This window comes from Gavialis gangeticus, unplaced genomic scaffold, assembly GCF_001723915.1.
Source record: "Gavialis gangeticus isolate Ggan-Ray unplaced genomic scaffold, GavGan_comp1, whole genome shotgun sequence".
NCBI lineage: Eukaryota > Metazoa > Chordata > Crocodylia > Gavialidae > Gavialis > Gavialis gangeticus.
In genome coordinates, this window is record NW_017729022.1 from 132,557,740 (window position 1) to 132,575,270 (window position 17,531).

General features: G+C 47.2%; 1 protein-coding gene across 1 annotated transcript; it reads right to left on the minus strand.

Moving 5' to 3' along the window:
• Positions 1–1,411: 1,411 nt before the first annotated feature.
• On the minus strand, positions 1,412–15,319 carry LRRN4 (leucine rich repeat neuronal 4). Its single transcript, XM_019516208.1, has 5 exons — positions 15,039–15,319; positions 10,707–11,431; positions 8,878–9,082; positions 4,774–4,911; positions 1,412–3,456 (listed from the first exon to the last, which is right to left on the minus strand). The coding sequence occupies exons 2-5, from the start codon at positions 11,392–11,394 to the stop codon at positions 2,118–2,120; spliced, it is 2,370 nt and encodes a 789-aa protein (XP_019371753.1). The 5' UTR covers positions 11,395–11,431; positions 15,039–15,319; the 3' UTR covers positions 1,412–2,117.
• Between the last annotated feature and the right edge of the window lie 2,212 nt (positions 15,320–17,531).

Here is a 17,531-nt window from a genome sequence, read left to right on the forward strand (position 1 = left end):
TTTTTTTTTTTTTTTTTTTTTTTTTTTTTTTTTTGAACAAAAATCCAGTAGTATCAATGAAAAAAAAACTCATGAAAAGGGATGCACTTAGCACCTCAGACTCCACGTCACAGACGTGACTGTCTCAGTCTTGTCAGTGGATAGGTGTGTTGACTTTAAAGCAAAAACCATGCTATGGTTATTTCATCATTGCTCTGCATTTTATTTTTATTAATACAGGGCATGTGATTTTCCCCTTCCCTTCCCTCCCATGTTAAAAATAACTAACAGAACATACAGGGGTGCATTGTTTCCCAACTATTTAGTTGGTCTAATAAAAGATATCAGATTCACCCAAAGAACCTTGTCTGCCTAACAGAACATAGACACTTGTACATTTATAGAGCACCTTTTATTCTTCAGGATCTCAAAGGTCCATAGATTATATCTGTCCAGTATCTCTGGGAAGAAGCATGAGACACGGGACCTTGAGTAACAACAGTGAGACAAACATTTGACAAGGATTGTCTTGTGAAAAAGATTTTGGGACTTTTCAAAGCTGAGATTTTTCCAGACTCTGTCAGGGATCTGTATGCTGGTTTCTATTAAAATGAAAGGAACTGACATCCAAATCCCTTATGTGCTTTTGAAAATCCTAGCCTGGCTTTCCATCAGGAGTGGCTAGGATCTCATTACTTAACATTATAGTGCTTATACCCAGTAGACTGCATTAGTGTTTGGCCACCTGCCTCCCAATGACTGGCTGGATCAACCCCAAATAAATGACTATTCTATTAAATCCTTGGATCGACTGAGGCATCAGGCACTAATCAGTACCGGATTGGTGGGCAGTTGTGAACCACATGATAATTTACTTTGTTCCACTGCTATTTTGAAGGCTCTGTGCAATCTTCTTCCTTTTTATTATTATTCATAATGCGGTAGTGCCATGAGCCTCACTCATGGACCAGGGGTACCAATCCCTGTACAAACAGAACAAACAAGGAGGCCTCTATCCCAAGGAGCTTATGCTCTAAGGTATTTGTATTTGTTAAATCTTCTTGTTCCTCACATACACCAAACCCAGAAATGCAGCAAGAAAAGCCTCCCTTCCCTACAGCTGCTCCCTGGACCTCTGTCTTTAGTGTACTTGAAAGCTGCCACACACAGTGCATCCAGAACATCCTCACTGCCTCATTTCTGGGTCTGAGGCATGCAAATAGGAGAGTAGGGTGGGCTTGAGCATGTGGGTCTCCCCTGGACCCAGTGGGGATGCTGTACAGATCTACACATAGTGCTTAAAACTGTTCAAAATCAGATCCCAAAAGCCAAGCAAGCACCAGTAAGTGCTTTGCAATTCCCTTTAAGTGTCTAGCTGCAAGTATAGGTAGGCGCTAAGGGCCTTTTAAAATCTTGGACAAGTCATTTTGTGTCTTATTTTTTCCACAAAAATCTGGGGATGAACGTGACAAGGTTGGATGTTGTTTCTCTTTGGCATTTACAGGTCTTGAAACATTTCACTCTGTGGAATCTGTTATCATCTCTCTGATGAAGTCAGACAAAATGATCGTAATTGTCCATCCTAGTCTTCAGTCTATCTACCTCTTTGTCAAAGGTCTCTTTGATAGCTGCAGATGAAAGGTATTCTATGGATGCTGGGGGTTATTCCTATCAAGGCTTTTTTTTCTGGGCACTTCAATGCCATCTTAGACTAGGTTAAATAAGCACCCACTTCAAAGAACCATAGGACTGTGCATCTACCTCCTAAGCTACTCTAATTGCTGCCCCTCACCACACACACTGTTTTAAAATCGCTGCTGGGTTTTCAGGACCCAGGCGAATAATTACATATGACTACAAAATAAGAAACCACTCAAAACACAGCTGCTGTTTGGAAATGGAAGAAAAGTGGAGACCTGGGAAACAAGAGGCTAGGTGGGGGTCTCTCACAACAAAGCTAAAGCATTGAGATCCACTTAGTGTCCCTGGTCTAATCCACTTAATGCCAGTGGCCTTACAGCAGGAGTTAAATCTGCCCTATGAAAAAAAATAAACCCCAGGGGGCAATTGGATACCAATTAGAGATGTGCTGTTATAAGGTATTTTACTACAAAAGTTGTCAACAAAGGAGCTTGGGGCTAATTGTATGTTTGCAGTTTCAAGGGGTAATCAAATGCTGGGTTTTTGTAGGAGACGAGGTGTGTGCCATATTGCTCAGCTTGAGGCTTTCTGCATTTCTTACAGAGGCACGCAGACAGTATGATGGTGGTAAGGAGAAAAAGCCCGCTTGTTGCAGACAAGGCAGCCAGGATGGTTTTGTAACTGGGCTTTGTTTTAAATTGGGTGCATGGATTGCTTAAGACCCTCTTCTCTCTCTGGCTAGCTCCTGCTTTGTTCAAAGCAATCACACAGACCTGGTAGGTGGTGTCTGGTGACAGCTTATACAGTGTGTGCTGCCTCGCAGTGGTGTAAATCTCATTGAAGGATATCTGGCCTTCCTCACTACCTTCAGCATGGAATACTAGCTGGTAGCTATTTACAACTGAATTTGGAGCACACCAGTGGATCAGGGCTGAGGTGTCTGTAATTTCAGACACCTCTCTGAGCCTTGGGGAATCAGGGACAGTGTCTTCTCCAGACACTCCAGGACACAGACATGAAGACAAGGTTTGAAGTTCAGAGCATGGTTTCTGGAGGTGTTTGCAAGGATTGTAGTCACAAAGGACATGTGCTGGTTGAGTTGCAGCCTCCTTTTCTTCATCTTCATATTCATAGTCCTCTACATAGCGTATTGGTATTTCAGCTTGTGTAGGATCTGGGTTAGATTTTGCCTTGAAAGAGCCTTGCTGCAGTTGGTCTGTTGGAGATGTGTTTATGGTATTCTGTGGAGTTAAGGAGTATTTTGAAAGTTCACTGAGCAACATCGGAGAGTCTGTAACTCTCACATCAGTAGAAGGGTCATTAGTAAATTGATGAAGTTTTACCTCGTGGAAAAGGTTAATGGCTACTGTGGCATTTTCCTTCAATTGATCTGCTTGAGTTGTACTCACGGTGTTGTGCTCCATAAAGGAATTACTAGAAAGCTCCTCCAGGATGTCTGAAGAGGTAGCTTCTGGTGCTACAGTAGAAGGGCTGTCAACAGATTTGGAAAATGTTTCCTCCCTGTAAAGAGGATGGATGCCATGTGTGGGCTTCTCCTTCATTAGCTCCATCCCTGTCACGCCAACTGTGCTTTGTGATATAATGGCATCACTCACCACATCTAAGGGGACCAGAGATGGGTCTGTCAGCATTGCTGCACTGGTAGGGTTATTAATAGTGAAGTGCAAAGGGCTGTCTTTGTGAAAAGGAGTTACTGACTCTAGGAGCGTGTCATTTCTCCTCGACTGGCACTCATCATAGAGCAGTAACAGTGACAGAGATGATGATGGCGTATCTCTGTCTCCTGGGGCTGTGTTGCAAGTTGTATTTGCTCTCCTAGGAGATTAAACAAACCAGTAAGAAGACATAAGTTATTGGAAGGCACTGCCAACCCCTCCAACTCTTCCCCATTAATAAGCTGCTAATACAGGGGTGGGCAGTTATTTTAGCTGAAGGGCCACTTAAGTTTTGGTGACTCATCAAGGGCCACCTCCTCTTCTCTCTCTCTCTTCCTCTCCCTCTCCCTCCCCCCTTCCATAACCCAGCCAGAACTGTAGTTTGCCAGGAGCCTTGACGCTCAGCTGTAGATCCAGATGAGGACTACCACTGCGGCAGGCAGGTGATGGCATCAGCTGTGGCCACAGCCAGTGGGTTCTGCAGCCCTGATGCAGAACTTGCTGGTTGTGTGCACAGCTGATGCTGCCAGCAGGTTCTGGATCAGGGCTCCAGGAAGGAGCTTCTGTCTGCTGGGAGGGCAGTGGCATCAGCTATGGACGCCGCCAGCATGTTCTGCATCAGGGCTCCTGAACCTGCCGGCAGCACCCACAGCTGACATCACCGCCTACTCAGCACCATGAAACCCCCTCCTAGGTCCGCAGCTGATGCTGCTGGGCAGAACAATCAAATCTGTTGGCTGGCCAGATCCAGCCTGTGGGGTATTTTTTTTCACCCACCCCTTTGCTAATATCATTCAGACCCCTGCTTTCTCCCTGGGAAGTATGAAATCTAGGCCCAGAGCCAGGCAAATTCTTGATTATACTTTTGTATTTTCAGGGTGATTTCCCTCATCATGTCAACTTGGCTACCTCCTTTTTTTGCAAGGTGCAGCAAGTATCCCATGACTGGGAGGCTATTCACCTCCTGTGGTGGCACTGCATATACAGCATTTCAAAGGATCAGTCTCCCCAGCTAAAATGACAGTGAGGGGCAGCATTGAGTGCTGTGTAATTTGTTCCATGATATTCTTAGCCATTGCTGGCTGAGGAGCTGCAGACTTGACTGCTGATCTCCTGTTTGGCAGGACACAGCACCTTTCAGGTTGCTGATCTAATTCATATTTTATTTGCACTAATAGAAAAAAAAATTACTAAGTGTGGAGGCAGAGAATAAATTATCTAGCTCCTAAAGTGGAATCTGTAGGTGACATCATTTTCCAGTTTTGCTTCTGCTAATAGGGCATTGTTGCTTTCAGATATAATTAGCCCAAATTTCGTTGCATTCTTGGAGAAGGGTAAGTACAGACAAGGAATATGGATAATATGGACAGGAAAGGAATCTTGTCTGTGAATAGTTTGCAGCAAAAAATCTCAATGAAAAGGCCAGGGCTGTATCTATTTGAATGCACGCAGCATGCAGGTGTATAAGGTGCTTTACCTTTCCAGAACAATACTTGCAGGATCAGAGAGCAGCCATGAAAGCTTACAGTTGCACTGCAGAGGATTTCCAGACAGGTTGATGACAATGCTCTCTGATGAACTGGTATTCCAGGGATCAAAAGAACTCAGGTTACAGCTAGGAGTTGAGAAACAGGATCATAATGAACTCATGTTGGCTAGGGCCCAAGGGCTGGACTGTGTTAACAACTCTGTGTAACGAGAGGACCTGCAGCCTTCCCTGCTCCCTGAGGGGACAGTAATCTTCTATCAACCCATAGCGCTAGCAGATTACTAATTCCCTCCCCCTGCTCTAATAAAACCCAGGCTTGTACCTCTATATCAGCCTGATGCTATTTATCCCAGCTATGATTCACTCCCTGCAGCAGCATAAAGTTATTCATAACAAGAATGCATTTGGGATTGCAGCTGGAAAGGAAAAGGCCTCCACTCTTGAGAGGTCTGCTCCATTCAATTTAGGGTTACCAAACCTCCCAGATTGGCTGGGAGACTACTGGAATCAGTATCAATCTCCTGGTGACTATTGAAAGCAACCCAGGAGACTGATACTGTGAATGGGTTGAACAGTACAATTAAGGACAGTATGTCATGTTGGGGGGGGGAAAAATCTCCTGGAATAGCTTCAGTCAGAGTTGGCAACCCTAATTAAACTGTGTTTTCTTCTTCTAACACTTGGATTCATGTCTGCTTCCACAGCTTCTTCCACCCCTGTTCATGATGTAGTCGCCTGATCCTTTCATCTCTTTGTGTTTGAAATTGCAATGTAATTTTTGCATTTCTTGTATCCTTTCTCTCATTGGTAGTCTCACAAATGCAGTGTTGGCAAATCTCATGATACTTGGTATCCTTCCCAAAGTCCCAGCATCCAAAGTCAGGTGATTATAGGTACAGGTGGATCCAGCGGGGTGCAGTGGTGTAGTCTCATGCTTTCCTTTACTCCTGCTCTATCCAAAGTTTAAAACCAACTGCCTGGCAGTGGAAGTAGCATTTCCTTTCAGGCAGCAGTGAGGGAGTGACTTGTCTTCATGGCTCGTTATAATCTACCACAGGTCTTAACATCTCTCCGTCCTTTTCTAATGGTCTTGATGCTCTGCAATTCTGCTGTCCTCTGGCTCTGCCTAATAATGTAGCTCCTGCTTCACAGCCCTGAAGACTGTTTTTCCCTAGCTAAAAACATTTACTCAGATGTGAAAACATCATCTCAGGTGTTGAAATAATTTTCAGTCAACATGCTCACGAAGACTAGATATTGTTTTATGAATCTGAACAAAATGGAGATTTAATTCTAATGACCACGGGACTAAAGAAACGACATCTTTTGATTATTTTTTGCCTAATTTGTTGTGGGGGGGGTTTTATACATAATTTATGATATAGCAAGGTAATGCACTGTCCAAGAAAGTTATGTTTGTTTTTGTTTCAATTTTAACTGGAATAATATAGCCCTAGGGCCCTAGCATATTAGCAAGCTTCTAGTTTCTTTTTATCTGGAGAAAAATGTGTATTGTGTTACATATGATGACGCAGCTCACCATCTGCATCTCCCTGTTCAACATCTCGATTTGCGTATGATTATAGGAGAATCTCAGTTTAATTTACAAGAACAGGTGAGGTTTTCAGAAAGGTTTTCAAGAAATGCTTGAAAATGCAATTCAAGTCCATCCTAAATGTTTAGAAGCCTGTAGCAAAGAAAAAGCACTTACAGTGCATTTTTTAAATCTCATGATTTCTAAGCCAGGTCCATTTTTAAGTACAATTCATGATTTTTGAAAGGTTGCGGTTGACACCATGGCCGATACCACCACATCTTCATGGGCCTGATATGTCTAGTGCTCTTTCCTTCTCAAGTAGAGCATCAGATCTGTGAGGCAGGGGGTTTGCACATGTTCTGTAAGATACTGTGTCAGTTCTGTTCTCAAGTGCAGCAGTGTGTCCAAGAGCAGAACCTGGTCTTCCCTTTGCTCACAGCTTGTATTCTGTCCTCCTTTCATACAGCCAGTGCCCAGGATTGGTTTCTCCCCCTCCCCCCCACCACTTTGTTTTCTGCAAGACTCATAATCTGTGCTGATATCTTAGATGATTTTCCTCAATATCCCCCAATCCTTTTATTAATCAGCGCTGACTGCTTTCTTTGCAATGTAGTCTCTATTTTGGCAAATTGCCTTCAAGCTTATAGCTTTGTCTCCAGGAATTATTAATTGCTGTGTAACCAGTTGGGTAAGTGGAGCAAAATGTATTTTCAGTGTGGCTCGCTTCTGGCAAAGAATCAAAAAGTTCCTTTAATCTAACATTGAACAAGGAACTCTATTATCCCCAAATCCCTGTATCTCTCAGCCGCACTGCCATATACATATAACCTTCCACCATGCATAGAAGGTACATCCCTAAGGCCCTGCTGCTACTTGAGTGAAGTAGTTGTACTTCACAAATTAGTACCAGGTTCTGCTTTAACACTGGGGTCACTAGGGACACTGGCAATGAGTTATTTAAATTAGTGTGGTCTAGTGCAAGGGTTGGCAACCTATGGTCAACAGGCCAGATCCGGCCTGTGGGACCATTGGACTTGGCTTGTGGAGCTGGTGGGGACTTTGCCCTTAGGGCGACTGGGCAGCAGGGAGAAGGAGCAGTGGGGAGGAGCAGTGATAGCAGCCAGGTCCTAGCTCTGGCCCTCCTTGGACCTGAGTTGGGTCATTTCAGCACACCGCTAGAAAACATTACTGACAGCTGGTCTAGTACATTAGAGGGTGGATGCAGGACTGGGCACCAGGAAGCCTCCCCATTCTCCATGGTGATTCTGCTACAGACCTGCTGTGTGACCTAGGCAAGCCACAGTATTGCTAACTTTCATGGTTTTGTCTCTCTCAATAGTTTTTTTCTTAAATCTCCAGATCCCAGAGTCAAGTGATGATATCAGGATCTTAGCTCCCATTAAGGTAACAGTTTCTAGCCTTTACAGCTGAATAGAAGAGCTTAAAATAACTACCCAGTATGAACCCTAAAAAGTCTCAAAGTAGATGGCACAAGGAGAACATCCCCTTTCTTGTAGCAACCCATTGATTTTTAAGCCTCTCTTGCAGTCAGTGGATTTTGTATGCAGATATTTCAAGCTCCTGTTTTAAGCACGTCTTAGTGTTGTCCCCCAGGAATGTTACTGACACAACCCTTGAAACTGAAGTCAGGGGAGTTGTATGTAGTAGCACAAAATTTGGCCCCATAAATCTCCAGTTGAGCAGCCTCCGAATGTCTAGTGAAAGCATTAAAACCAAGAGGGGTAAGGCTAAAAAATCCAAGGGGAGGAGGTGTGAGAGGTCAGGTATTTTTCAAGATGGGAGTGATTAACAGGCAGATCATTAATGCTTAACCAGATTCTCCTCTTGTTTATATTTCAGTGTCTCTGCTCAGGATTCAGTGAAATAAGCTTTTCTAATGTGTGGATCCACTCAGAGACAGAAGCAGTACAGGAATCACAATACATTTATGTATGCCAGTAATTGCAGCATGCTCCTAAACTAAACTTAGGGCATCACTGTACCATGATACAGTTTTTGGCTCGCAGCATTCATGGGAACCAGGTTCTCTGCTTCTCCCAGTATCCAATGGGTGTAGCAAAGAAGCTAGTTATCTCCTTGATCCTAGGGCCAGTTCTATAGCAGCCTTATAGCTGCTCTAATCTGGAGCAGCTGAATATGGCTCCTAGGCAGTTGTCTGACAGCCAAGAGTCTTGGAAGTGCAGTGCACTCCAGCTGCACTTCCCCAGCAAGCCCCTATCGTACCAAAAGCTGTAGTCCATAAATAGATACTGTACCACTCTCCCCTAGCAAGGAACTCTCCCCACACTGGGGAGATCTGTCATCTTTCTGGTGCCTTTAAGGACACAGTCTCTACCCCCCAGAATGGGAAATCTGAGTTCAGCTGCATCAGCTGAATTTGCCCCATGCTTCAGAGTTTGAAATAGCTCTGAAAAGGGTGGAACATCCCTTCTGTGTGTGTGATAGGCTAGAAGGGGTCCTGCATTCAGGGCTACAACACTTTCAGCAAGTAGGAATAATTACATGCATGTGAGCATAGAGAAAAAGAAACATACTTTTGGAATATGAGGAACCTCAGGTGTGGAGCGTCTTCAAATATCTTTGTCCTCACTGAACTCAGCATGTGGGAGTCCTGGCAGTTCAATTCTCTCAGACTTGGCATAGACTTGAAGAGATCTGTATCAAGGCTTCTCAACCGGGTCATCCTGGTAAGATGGAGGGACCTAAGGTTGGGCAGGTCTTGAGTCCATTCCTGTTGTACTGAAGCAGAGAAGAGATTTTTAACTGGTATGTGAATGGAGGATGGTTCTGGATTTCTGACTTGTCAAGAAGTAGTGGGCGCTGGGTGGAGTTTCACTGACAAGCAAATATTCCTGAGGGTTATTTCCCAAGTAGTCAAGGAGAACATGTACTCTCACTGCATGGAGAGCTGGACATATTTATTAGGAATGTGGCTGGACTCTCAAGTAGGGAACTGCTGGGTATGATTGTAGATTTACAGCACTGCAAATCTTTGTAATACTTCCTTGATCTTCTGTAGCTCTTTTGTCAGAGTCCTTAACAAATGGTTCACAAAGCACTGAGTGAGGAATTATTATACCCATTTTATTTCATGAAATATGATAAGAGTCCAGGAGAGAGAGAGAGGAAAGATTGTCCTAGAGAAGAGGGACAGCCCTGCAGTTCAGGGACCAGACTGGGATTCAGGCAAGTCATTTAATTTCTGCATGCCTCAGTTCCCTGTTTATAAAATGGGATGAAGTCTTCTCTTTGTTCTACCTGGTCTCTCTAGACTGTAACATCTTTGGAGCAGGGACTGTCTCTCCCCATGTAGATATACAGTGCCTAACACTGTGAGGCCTTGAGCTGTAGGAATTGTGGAAGGAAAGGCTAATTCCAGAAATATGACTCTAAAACCAGAGGCTGGCTTTCACAGAGTCTGGCTGGGAAGAGAGGAATCAAAGATAAATCCAAGGCTGAGAGCTGGCTGATAGGAGAGGATAATGCTATTGCCCACAGGCAGGGAGAGATCCAAGGGGGTGCACTGGTGCACTTGCATCCCTTTTGATTCCTGCTCCACCCAAAATTTAAAACCAACTGCCTGGCAGTGGCAGCAGCATTTCTAGTCAGGCAGTGCTGAGGAGTCCCTTGACTTCATGGCTCATCCTCATCTACCTGATCCTTTCTAGACTCTTTAGTCCACAGGTGTTAACAACCCTCTCCTTTTTAATGGCCTTGATGTCCCACCAGTCCAGCTAGCCTTTGTTCTTCAGTTCTGCTGTCTGTAGCTGCTCCTGGTAATTGAGCTCCTATGTCAGTCCTGCAGATTGCTCTTAACTCATTCTAATGAAGTTATATGTGTGTGTGTCTCAACCTTAAACTGAATAATACAGCCCTAAACCCCTAGCATATTAGTAAACTTCTAGTTTCTTTTTACTTGGGGAAAATGTGTTGTGTTATATGGGATGATGCGCCACACCATCTGCACCCCCCTTTCCAGAATCCTAGATCCACCCACGTCCATGGGGGTGGGGAGAGAGGTTATGAGCAAGGATGTGAAATTCTCTTGTGGCCACATTCAGTTGCCAGGTTTGCACTACAGCTATTCCTCTAGATTCCCCTCTGAAGGGGAAACCTTTGAGCCTTCTAAAAGGTTGTCTATACTAGGGAATTTATAACAACTGGGGAGCACGTGAGGTCCCTCCCAGGCCTGATCAGGAGTGGAGACATGCCTGCAGCAGCTCCAATTAGCCAGCAGCGGCAGCTCCTGCCTTGCTTCTGGAAATTGCCAGTTCTACTCCTGGCATCAACCAAGCTGTCCACCATCTAAAACAAGGCCAAGCTCAACCAGGCCCCATGTTTATCACAAATATTTAAGACTTACATCTTTCCAGAGAGGTCCCACTCAGATCAAGCACATGGATGGTATTGTCTGGCCTTCTGCTGGTGTCCCCTGGTAGCATCCTCATGGCAAAGGCGGACTCTCTAATCCCTCCACCAGTGTCTTGCCCTAGCAGAGTGACAGACAAGTTCAGGAACTTCAGTTGTGGGTAACAGGAGAAAGCCCATGGCTGGATTTGAGTGATGGGGTTTCCAGCCAGTGATAGCCACTTTAGGTTTGGCAGATAGGAGCCCTGGCATGAAGGCACAGATGACAACTTATTCAAACTTAGGTCCAGGATTCGGAGACTGCTGAGGGCTTCACTTCCCCATATGACTTCTTCAATGTTGTTCTGCCTCAGAGAGAGGATACGCAGATTTGGCAAGTTCACTATCTCTGTGCCATTCAGCATGCTCAGGAAGTTGGTGCTGAGGTCTAGGGTCTCCACCACCTCAGGCAAGCAGGCAGGAAAGGAGCTCAAGCTGTGGTTGGTCAGATGCAAGATGGTCCATGTGTTGTTCCTCGTATCCTCGCAGGACATGCTACTAAGATTTACAGTCTTCCATGAGCTTTCCTCGGCCAGTAGGAAAATGTTCATAAAATCTCCCAGCGTCAGAGATTCTGCTCTTTTTGTGGGGCTGGATGCCACCATCAGTACCAGCAGAGAGAGGGTGAGCAGGAGAGAAAACATCCTTCTGCTTCAATGTGGCTCAATTAAATCACAAAATCTGTTTTTTCAGGGATGGGAAAGAAAAACAGCAATGTTGAGAAATAAATTAAAATCCCTCCAGGCTGTCACAAGCTATTTTAAACTGATAAGCGTTTGCCTCTTGCATCAAGCTGGGGGAAGTGATAATTAGCACCTCTGTTGTAATTAAAGCTAAGCAAAAAGGAGTCCTGTGGGGTGGAATTCTCATGTGATCCTTTTTTTTAACAGTGCATAAAAACCTTTCACCCTAAAGGCCAAAAAAGTATCACAAGTTTTACAGGTACAGCACTATCTTCTTTACCTAGTGCAGTGCAATAGCAAGGAGGGGCAGGCGGGGTGACTGCCCTGGGCACAAAAGCAAAGGGGCACCAACAGGTGCTGCTCAGCCAGGGCAGGGCACAAGACGTAGCCACAAGCAGCTCGTTTGGGGGGATGAGGGGAGGGTGGCTCCCACTGCTGCATGCACTCTGGGAAAAGCATTGGGGTGAGGGTGGGGGGTGTGCCCCCTGGATCTGTGCATGGGGCAAGAGTGGGCTGCTGCTGCAGGCTTTCCCCCGGGCATCAAACTTCCTTGCCATGGCACTGACCTAGTGTATGTGCAAAGCTGAATCTGTGAGGGGAAAGCCACAGCCAATTTTGATGGCCAGCTCCTTGGAGCAGGGACCATGATTTGTTTTATGTTTACAGCGCACCTAGCATTGTGGAGTCCTTGCCTGGGAGGAAGACTCCTCAGCCAATAATGCAATTAATGCTAGTCACACTGCAGGCCTGTCCTTAAGGTATCCTAATAATTTTGCTCAAAGACAGCAAGGTCACACCATTGGTCTCATGCAGCATTCAGTTACAGTTTTAATTTTGACACAGAGCAAGCAGGGACTCATCTCTAGGTGACCCCAGTGCAAGGTAACAAATATGTTTGCTTTGCTGAGGCTTGCTCTGTAAGAAGCGATGGCCAGGCTGTGGGGAGCTAGGGCTTGGAAGGCCACTGGCTCCTCATTGGGTTAAAAAAGGAAGCTCTTAATGGGGCTTTTTCAGCAACACCAAAGTGATTTAAGAGCACAGATTCCAGCAATGTTCAATGTGGCTTGTGGGTAAAAGCACCTTGTCTGCCCTAGAAAGACCTTGCTGGTAAGGCCTGAAGTAGAGAGACAACTTACATCAGCAGAAGCATTTGGAACAGACTGAGCTACCCTGGCAAAAGGACCCTTTTGTATAACTACACTGCACTAGGGCTCTTGCCAGTGCAGTTACATAGATGAGGGCTGTGTGTTTTTTCACACCAACACAGTTTTGCTGGCACAGCTTTTAAGTGTGGATTGAGCCTGACTTTCAAGTCCCATTGAAAGTCAGGCTCCTAAAGCCTGGCTCAGACTTAATTGAAAAACAGTGAATGCAAAAGGAGGAGGTGGGACCTCCTCCTCTTTGTGGCTCTTTTGTGACTCAGTCTTACAGGGGGGATGATGGGGGGTTCCCGAAGTAGATGCATTCATGGATTTTCAGGAATTCTAGCAGGGAGGGGACAGAACTGCACTCAGAGCTATACCAACAACGGTTTGGAGCATAGACATGGCCTACATTGCTTAGGGTTTCTGGATCACTCTCGTCACCGCTTCTACCCTTTTGGCTTTTATACTGATGTCCTTTTGCCCAGCAGTGCCAGGTTTGGAGGCTTTCAGCAGGCAAGGGTCCTGCTGATACATAATTATTACAGAGCACCCACAAGCCCACCTGGCTCTGAATCAGAATGGCCAAAACTCAAGAGAGACCCTTTCCTCCTACAGAAACCTCAGCTCAAGGTCCCCAGCACCTGTTACCTAGAAGCTTAGAGTCATTCTCTGCTTTCACTTTAGCTGCCTCTTTTCTCTATTTGAGATGTGTTCCTTAGAAATTCCCAGCTCAAAAATGTTTTCCTAGGGTCCCTATGGTTTAGCTCCTCACTAGTTTCCTGTGAGACACATAGTGCTTACTCCAGACAAAACTACAGCCTGGGGGTGGCTCCTTCAGGCCAGGTCAAAATAACAGGGAATTTTGTGCTGAGCCCTTGTGTGGGAGAGAAGGATGACTTACATCACAACTGACCCTTGGGCACCACTCCTCCCTCCTCCAAGCACTGTCCTCCTGGAGCGCTTTCAGAGCAATAGACAGCTTCCCTCCAGCCTTCCTCTCGCACATTCTGGTCTCGGCACATCTCTGCGGGGTTTTTCCTGGCAGGGCCTCATCCTGGAGTGCTCTCAGTGCACGCAAATGTCAGCGGGTCACTCTGCACCTCTGAGGAGGTGCTCAGCTCCCTGTGGGAGCTGGCTCTGGATTAGCCTCTCCAATTAAATGAAACCATTTGCTTTCCCTGTCTCATTCTACAGTGACTGTCCAGGACAGACCTGGATGGGTGTAACTTTCTCCCAACAGTGACTTCTAAACATAACACCCCCCCTTTTCCCTTGCTGTGCCTGTCTAATGCAATGCAGGTGTCCATTCAACCAATGTGGCCTCCAGAGTAAGCATTACTGGATTGTGCATAATACCACTACCTAGCCCATTCAGGCAGGCAGGCAGGCACCCTTCCCCTGGAAGAGAGGCACAAACCACTAGCTGCACTTGTGTGTGGAGATAGCCATTTACTTTGCTCCCCCCACCCCCAATAGCATCTGCCTGTCTCATAGCTGTGAAGGGTATCCAGGTTGTAGCCATCTTGGTTTCATATTTCATATGAATTTTAGTTTCTACCTAGGAGAACTTTTATAATCCTTGCAATCTCCTCTGCCTGATGAAGCGTACTTGTGCCTAAAAAACTTGCAAATAAAGATCTCTTCTTTTTTGCAAATATCTAGCTGGTCTAATAAAAGATATCACCTTTGCCACGAGTTTTGATTCCTCATAGCTGTGAATGTATTCAACCTCACAACACTGCTGGGAGGGAGGGAAATGTTCCTGTCTCCATGTTAGGGCATCTAAGCATCCAAGCCCATGGATCCCAAGTGGGTGCTTTAGAAAATCCCATCAGGCACTTCTTAAATTCTGGCCCAAAGTGGCTTGTCCTGGGTCACGCAGGAGGTCTGTGCCAGGACAAAGAGCAGGTAATTCTGTGGATGGTTTGGGTACAGCGTGCTCCCCCAGTGCTGCTCTGGTGATTATTTCCATTGCCTTAATCATGCCCAGCATTTTCCTGAACAACAAAGAGATCAGGGGCCTTGGCTCTCAACTGCTCTCTCCCCCAGGGGATGAGACAGGGGAGTGGGGAGGGAAGTTGTCTTCAACAACCCTTGTGCTCCCCCCCACCAGGGGCAAAACCTGCCCCTCAACACACGAGGGCAGCCCTAGGGCCCTTTGCCATTGCACCGGTCCCCAGGGAGCAGGGACCCTGCGAGACAGGGAGATGGCTATAGACAGACATGTCAGTGCCAGGCAGGGCTGGATACAGGCATGGGCAAGCAGGGCAGCTGCCCGGGGCCTGGACAGAAAGGGGGCCCGAAAATGGTGAAAATTATAATAACTATTATTATCATTATAGCTGGCAAAGGGAGCCCAATACTAAAAGTTTGCCTGGAGCTGCCAGGAGTCTAGGTATAGTGCTGGTGCCAGGGCCAGTCCCAGCCACTCACCCCTGCATGACACCCACTTGCACCTACCTGTCCTGGAGTGCTGATGCCGTGTGTCTCCCGTCTGCCTGCTCTGATTGCCTTGTGCTTGTTTTATGCACTCTGGTGACTCAGCTGGGGGCTGTGAAGTGCCTTGGTTTGACTTCTTCCCAGCTTCCCCCACAGCTCTCTTGCCCAGTGCTAGGGATGAGTGCGTTCCAGTCCCACTCCCCTGCATGCCAGCTTCCCTACCCTCCCTCCTTCCCTCCGGGGGTGGGGCTGGGCTTAGTCTATGCTTTCAGCTCTCTCACCCTTACTAGGAGCAGGGTTCCCACTATCACCCCCCCTCCTCACAGGGGATATGTTCCTCCTCCCCTGCTCTGAGGGGAGGAGGGAAAGAGAAAGATCAACATCTCTGTTCCCAGCTCCCACTTCTCCCACCCACCCTGGAGGGAGATTATTACAGAGGGGTTCAAGTTGACGCTTGTCTGCTGATACCGCCCTGATATTTCCTAAGCGGCTGATAAAGTCACCACTTGTTTACATTTCTTAGGAAAAGTCTGAAGACACGAGTGCAAATCCTAGAGGCGTTTGCTTGAGACAAGTGGCTTTTAATAGCAGCCTTACCTGTAAAGGGGCCCCAGCGGATGTGGGAAGCAAAGGTCTCGCCTGGAACGCCAAAGCAGGGATTGTGGGGAGCTGGGCGCTCCCTCCAGGGGCCAAAGACCAGATGTTGCCATATTGGGTGGGTGCTCCAGGCTTACAAGGAATTTGACATCAGTTAGGAGGGGTCCTCCTGCGGGTGCTAGTGCCAGAGCTGCCACCAACCAACTCTGTTGCCCTGGGCAAGTCTCTTTGCAATGTTTCTTTTCTCCATTTCTGATGAATACATCTGCCTCATGGGTGTCTCTTTGCAATGTTTCTTTTCTCCATTTCTTGAATACATCTGCCTCATGGGTGTCCAATTTGCCTGCACTCCTGGGCTGGATCCAGACTGCAAGGAGCCACAGGGCTCCTTGCAGTCTGGATCTGGACAAAGCAGCAGTGGTAGGGCAAGCAATGATGGCATAGGGGTGAACAAAGCTATTGCTCACCTCTCCTCTCCTCTCCTCCCCCACCCCCAACAATGGGCATGCCCAGTCAGACTCTAGTTGGGGATTTAGTGGCCAGGCCCTGTCCCTGCTCACCCAGCCCACAAATTCCCAGCCCCTGGGGGCCCCCCACGGGCTGGGTAAAACAGCTCCATGAGCTGAATCCAGACCATGGGCCAAAGGTTTGACACTCCTGATCTGCCTTGACTGTGAGACAGGGGACTCCATGTCTGCAAAACACCAGGCACAACAGGGCCCTGATCTTAGCTAGGATCATTAGGCACTACTGCCATACCAATAGTAAAAGTAAGAGGGAGAGAGGTGAAGATCTCATAAGAAAATATAATGCTAGGAAGGAAAGAAGCTAATAGAACTGCTTCAAGTGAAAGCATGAAGAAAATCCCTTGGCCCTTTAGTTGCCACTGGAAAACAATGGATAACAAGAGTGTAGCAGGCTTACCTTTTTGGAACTTGGGTTGAGTCCCAGGATCAAGGGTCTGCTGTTTGATTGGTGAAGCCTGCCCACCAATCCAGAGGTAGCACAAGGGAAGCAATGTCCCGCCTTTTTTCCAAAGGGAGGGGGCAAGGAGCAGCTGGACCTGAATCGGAACTGTACCAACCAGGTCCGGAGAACTTTGGGGGTGAAGCCCCTGAAGAGTATAAAAGGGGAGTGTGATCAGCAGGCTGGGGAGAGATGATGAGGGACGGGGAGGAGAGAGGAGCTCCAGAGACAGCAGCCCTTGGGACCCTGCTTGAGCTTCAGCGGTGAGCAAATTGGTGCACGGGGATCAGGCTCTAGATGCTGCTTGAGGCGGCTTGAACCTGCAAACCCAGCAAGTGGCTGGGCAGTTGATGTGCAGATCGGCACACGGAGAGCTGGCCCTGGGAACAGCTTAAGGTTGCTCAGGTCTCACCCAGTGCGCAGGTCAGTGCATGGAGAACTGCCTTGGAAGCAGCTTGTGGCTGCTTATGTTAGCCCTGGCCCTAGGCCGAGTGATGGAGCCCTGCAGTGCAGCTCCACTTTTAACTAAAAGAGCCCCGGTGCCCAGAGCAGGGCCCGGGAAATGGGAGAACCCCTGGTATGAGACCGGGGAGTCAGAGCCTGCAAGGGCTTGGCTCCCACGAGAGAGAGTGAGCGAGCCCTGGGTGCCCAGTGCAGGGCACTGGGCAATCAAGGAGAGCTGAAGGTGCCACTGGGGAGAGGCTCGTTTGGGATTGGCCAACAGGGGATGAGCCTTGACTTCTCCAGAGAGGAAACATGAGTTACTGGGGAAGTGGGCCCCGCAGGGGAGGCTAACCCGGGTGAGGAGGGTCTGCTACCTCCACCCTCCATTTTTGGAGGGGCGCATCCATGTCCCAGGGCCCTAAAGGGGAGGCGCTTCAGGGAAACCCCTCGGGGAGGTGCTGAGTGCACTCCCTATTTTGGGGTTGTTGTGTTAACAGCTATATGGCT